We start from the raw sequence: 4,360 nt of genomic DNA, 5'->3' as shown, positions 1-4,360 counted from the left end.
ATTGTGATAAGAGTTGTATGAGCCCCTAATAAAACGATTAAAAAAACAAACAAATGTGCTTGACACAATGGTGTATCTATGGATTGTGATAAGAGTTGTGTGAACCCCCAATAAAATGATTTAAAAAAAACTGGCAATAATGCAAATAAATTTTGTTCATATGAATGCAAAATAATTATGCCCACTGTAACGCAATTGATTATTATAACCCACATTATAATAAATTTTTTATTTAAAAAAAAAACTTATAGTCTCGGAAACTCATGGGGCAACAAGTGATCCTATAGGGTCACTTTGAGTCAGCATTTATTCAATAGCAGTGAGTTGTTTAGTCTGACCATGTTCTAAGACATTTTAAAAAGAATGTAGTATGTTCTGCTTTAGTGTGATAAACTGGATTCTGCAGAAACTACAAATAAAAGACAAACAGAATTAGAAAGAGATCTCTGATGGCATAGTGGGTTATTTATTGGGCTGCTAACTACAAAGTCAGCAGTTAGAAACCACCAGCTAGCTGCTCCAGGGCAGAAAGATGTGAGGCATTCTGCTCCCGTGAAGATTTACCATCTTAGAAACCCACAAGGGGAGTTGACTCTGTGTTATAGGGGCACTGTGAGTCAGAATGGACTCAATGGGAGTGAGTTTTTCAACTCAAGCTTTGTACAGTTGGGTAATCAGAGGACTCACAATCCTAATGAAATCATAGTACAATTAAAAAGAAATGTTAAATTCCTACTTAATAGGAACAGATTATGCCATATTCTGGCCAATAGAATACCAAAGGAACTATTGCTTCTTCTAACATATATTGTGCTCTATTAATACTCCCTGGGAACACAAGGAATTGCCCTCAGAAATAGTTTGGTTAAAATAATAAGTGAACTCTTTTCATTTGATTTTGGTGATAACAGTATTCAAAATTTTGTATGTAGTAGGCATGTCATAAATAATGGAAGAAAGCAAGAAGAAAAATAACTGCATATGTTATTCTTAGAATGGATACCATCTTTTAAAATTAAAAATCACTATTCTCCTGGTTAATTCTTTCTGTGGAGATCTCTTACACTGACGATAGTTAAACAGAATCTTGCTCCAGAGAATAAACTTGGAAAAGTAACGGATTACAACTCTTGTGGGGTCATTTTTATCCTTTGGCAAATGATGAAATGCTTCAAAAAGAATTGTTGGAAAGTTGTTGAAACCATTCCAGCAAGATTTGGTACAAAAAGAGGTTCATTTAAAAAATTATATCTTAATACAGTATTTCTTATGAAGTGAATTAATAAGTTACCTTTTGGAATTTGTGGCTTAATTGCTTTCTTTAAAAGAATATGGTTTGGATGGGAACATTTATGTTTTTATTTTTCATTTCCTCCTTAGAACAGACTGCCTTTTTGGTTGGCATTTTTACTTTTCTGTGGGTCGAACGACCCATGACAGCGAAAAAAAAGCCCAACTTCATTTTATTGATGAAAGCACTGTTATTATCTAGCTATGGAAAACTCTTGCTGATTCCAGCTGTCATTTGGGAACATGACTACACAACTCTGTGCCTCAAACTAATTAAAATGTTTGTCTTGACATCAAATTTTCAAGCAATTAGAGGTATGTCTGTCTTTTCAGCTTTTAACCCATATAGAAACTTAAAGCCTTTGTTTGAAACTATAGTTTTTATATCGAATTCTAAATAGGATAACAACAATACCTGGCACTGGTTGTAATGTTTTATGCTTGCCAGAGACTCAGTGACTCGGGATTCATCCAATTTAGCTACATAATACTTCATATTTTTCAAAATGCTTTCATGTGTACTCTTATCACGAGGTTAATGGAACAGCCATTATTACTTGCCTTTTATGAAGGATTAGGTTATCAGGGTTAAGGGTTTTTCGAAAATGCCATGGCTTGGCAAATGTCAAGCCAGGATAGAATGCCTCCCAATACACTAGAGTTCTGCTATTCCAGGAAAGGGGTGGTAAATAGCTGTGTGTGCAACCTTTTGCCACAGTCCTGACTGTCTTGCAGGCTGTGACAACAGAGGTTTCTTTTTTTTTTTTTTAATTGTTATTCTCTTTATAACCTTAAAGTCTATTTTTTTATTTTATCAAGTGTTCATAAGAATCTGCTTCTTAATTTGAATAGGATAAGCTCAGTGTTTTTATTATAAGCAGATGCTTTGGTTCTCAAAATGTGTGCTGATGGGAGAAGGGAACAGCATAGATTAATTCAAACAAATACAAATGTTCTAAATCCAATCACCTTAGCAAACCAATTTGTGCCACCACCTAATTTCCATGTCAGTACCATTGGACTTACCTCTTAAATACTTAACTAGTTGGTTTTTCTTTTCCAGTGACCTTGAACATCAACTGGAAATTGTCTTTTTTAGCCATCTTGAGTGGATGGCTATTGGAAAGCACCATGGTCTACTTCTACCAGAGAATGGAGTGGGACATTGGAAGTGATTGTGCCATCTATAAATCTCAAGACTTTTGAAGAGGTACTGCTAAAACCAGCAGTAGCGTCCATATCTTCAGACTAATATCCTTTGCATATTACTAATTTACAAATAAAAATATACTTGTAAAATAAACCAGTGCACTTGCATAACCCATTCCAAGCGTCCTGTTGCTTCTAATTCCTCTCCACCACCCTCAAGGACTAGAGTATATGGCTCTCAGACACCTTTCCTCTAGTTTCTCTCACCATCCACAAGGGACATCAACATCCATGTTTTTGTTACTCCTGGTGCCCTGCCCTCTAACACCTCAACTCCTGTTAACTCCTACTAACATCTTGGCCTCTAAAATCCCTCCAAAAACTTTTCCAGCTATTCTGTTTTTTGCTACATTTCAGCTCTGCTTTTTGCTACATTTTTTTAGTTTTTAATCACATGACCTCTAACATCTACTTCTGATTTCATTTGCCTCTTCTTTTTTAACCAGTTCCAGTGATTCTTTATTAGCCCCTTGATAGCAATCAACTATGTAGTGCCCATCTTTATTACCTACCTCGTTATGGCCATGTGGTGAGTCTTACCGTCTTGTTCTCCAGGAAGCAACACAAGTGTTTCTTGAGCAAGTCATTGCTGCCAAAAAGCACCATTGGGCAACTGTGTGATTCCTTTGCCTTTGTATTTACTTCTAGGTAATTTCTCATCAAGTGTCCTCTGTGCTGTAGTTCTGAAAGTCTACCCAGGCTCTTCAGTCACAGGTCCAGTGTTACTTCCCAGCTTGTCTTCCATTCTTCTGAGAACCTGGACCCCTCAGCTTCCTTCTCCATGTCAGAACTCCGCTGATCATGCATTCTTTCCCGTTTTCCCTCCCTCTCATCTCAGAAGTTGTGTTCAGTGTCTTTTCTGAGGCTGGTTTCCGGTATGTCAGCATTGCCCTTCTTCCAGTCATAACCAGACCAGACTGCAGTCTGTCTGTACAGCCTCTGTGTTACAGAGTAGGATCTTGAAGCTGGCTTGTGAAATCTGGGGTTGTAGAAAGGGAACATATGGTAAGTAAAGGCAGATGCAGACGGAAACAGACTGTCCATGACGATATCTTGGAAAGTTGTAGGTAATACTTTTAGTCATTTGTTTCTTGTTCTGTTACATATTCCTTGAAAATAGCTGTTCTGCCCTCTATCTAGTTCTCTGAAAGGCCCAGCCGTCACCCAGTTGCCTTCACTTCACTTCATGATCAGTTAGTTTTCCCTCCTAGGACTTCATTTATTCGCTCTCTACCATGACACCTTCCCCTCTGCCGCCAGACACCGGTAGCTCTTTATTCCACAGCAGTTTGTTTATGCCTCTATTTCTTCCTCTTTGGGAAACATTTTCCTGTGATATTGTTGTTATTGGGTAGCATCACGTCAGTTCTGACTCATAGCAACCTTTTGTACAACACCATGAAACACTGCCTGTTCTTTTCCAGCTTCACAATTGTTAGGTGTGCGCCCATTTTGGCAGCCACTGAGTCAGCCCATTGCATCGAAGGACATCTTTTTTGCTAATCATCTACTTTACCAAGCATGACATCCTTCTTCAAGGACTGGTCTGTCCTAATAACATATCCAAAGGTACATGAAACAAAGTCTCACCATCCTCACTTCTAAGGAGCATTCTGGCTGTACTTTTTACAAGATAGATATCTTCCCAGTCTTCCTTAATTCATTGTCCAGCTTTGACACATCCCAATTAACTGCCATCAAATCCATTCTGATTCATAGCAACCCTGTAGGGTAGAATAGAACTGTTGCCTGTGGCTCAAGGCTGTAAATATTTGTGGGAGAAAACAGTGTATCGATCTTTTTCCCATGGAGCGGCTAGTGGGCTCAAACTGCTGACCTTGCTGTCATCAGCCCAGTTCAT

The 4,360-nt window shown here is 38.1% G+C and overlaps 1 protein-coding gene across 4 annotated transcripts in view; it reads left to right on the top strand.

The window, feature by feature from the left end:
* Window positions 1-4,360, top strand: part of ARV1 (ARV1 homolog, fatty acid homeostasis modulator) — a 25,504-nt gene that overhangs the window by 15,891 nt on the left and 5,253 nt on the right. For 3 of the 4 annotated variants that reach the window (XR_006680835.1, XM_045298168.1, XM_045298167.1), the window contains exons 4-5: window positions 1,381-1,605; window positions 2,354-2,500. Coding sequence is in view for 3 of the 4 variants with exons in the window: in XM_045298168.1 (XP_045154103.1) it covers window positions 1,381-1,605; window positions 2,354-2,496 (368 nt within the window). In the remaining variant the exon portion in view is untranslated. Of the gene's footprint in view, window positions 1-1,380; window positions 1,606-2,353; window positions 2,615-4,360 lie in introns of those variants that run through there. The other variant, XM_004712166.2, reaches the window with a different exon arrangement.

This window comes from Echinops telfairi, unplaced genomic scaffold (assembly GCF_000313985.2).
Source record: "Echinops telfairi isolate 266 unplaced genomic scaffold, ASM31398v2 ScPeMD7_7424;HRSCAF=8462, whole genome shotgun sequence".
Taxonomy (NCBI): Eukaryota; Metazoa; Chordata; class Mammalia; order Afrosoricida; family Tenrecidae; genus Echinops; species Echinops telfairi.
This window is presented reverse-complemented; position numbering and strand designations above follow the sequence as displayed.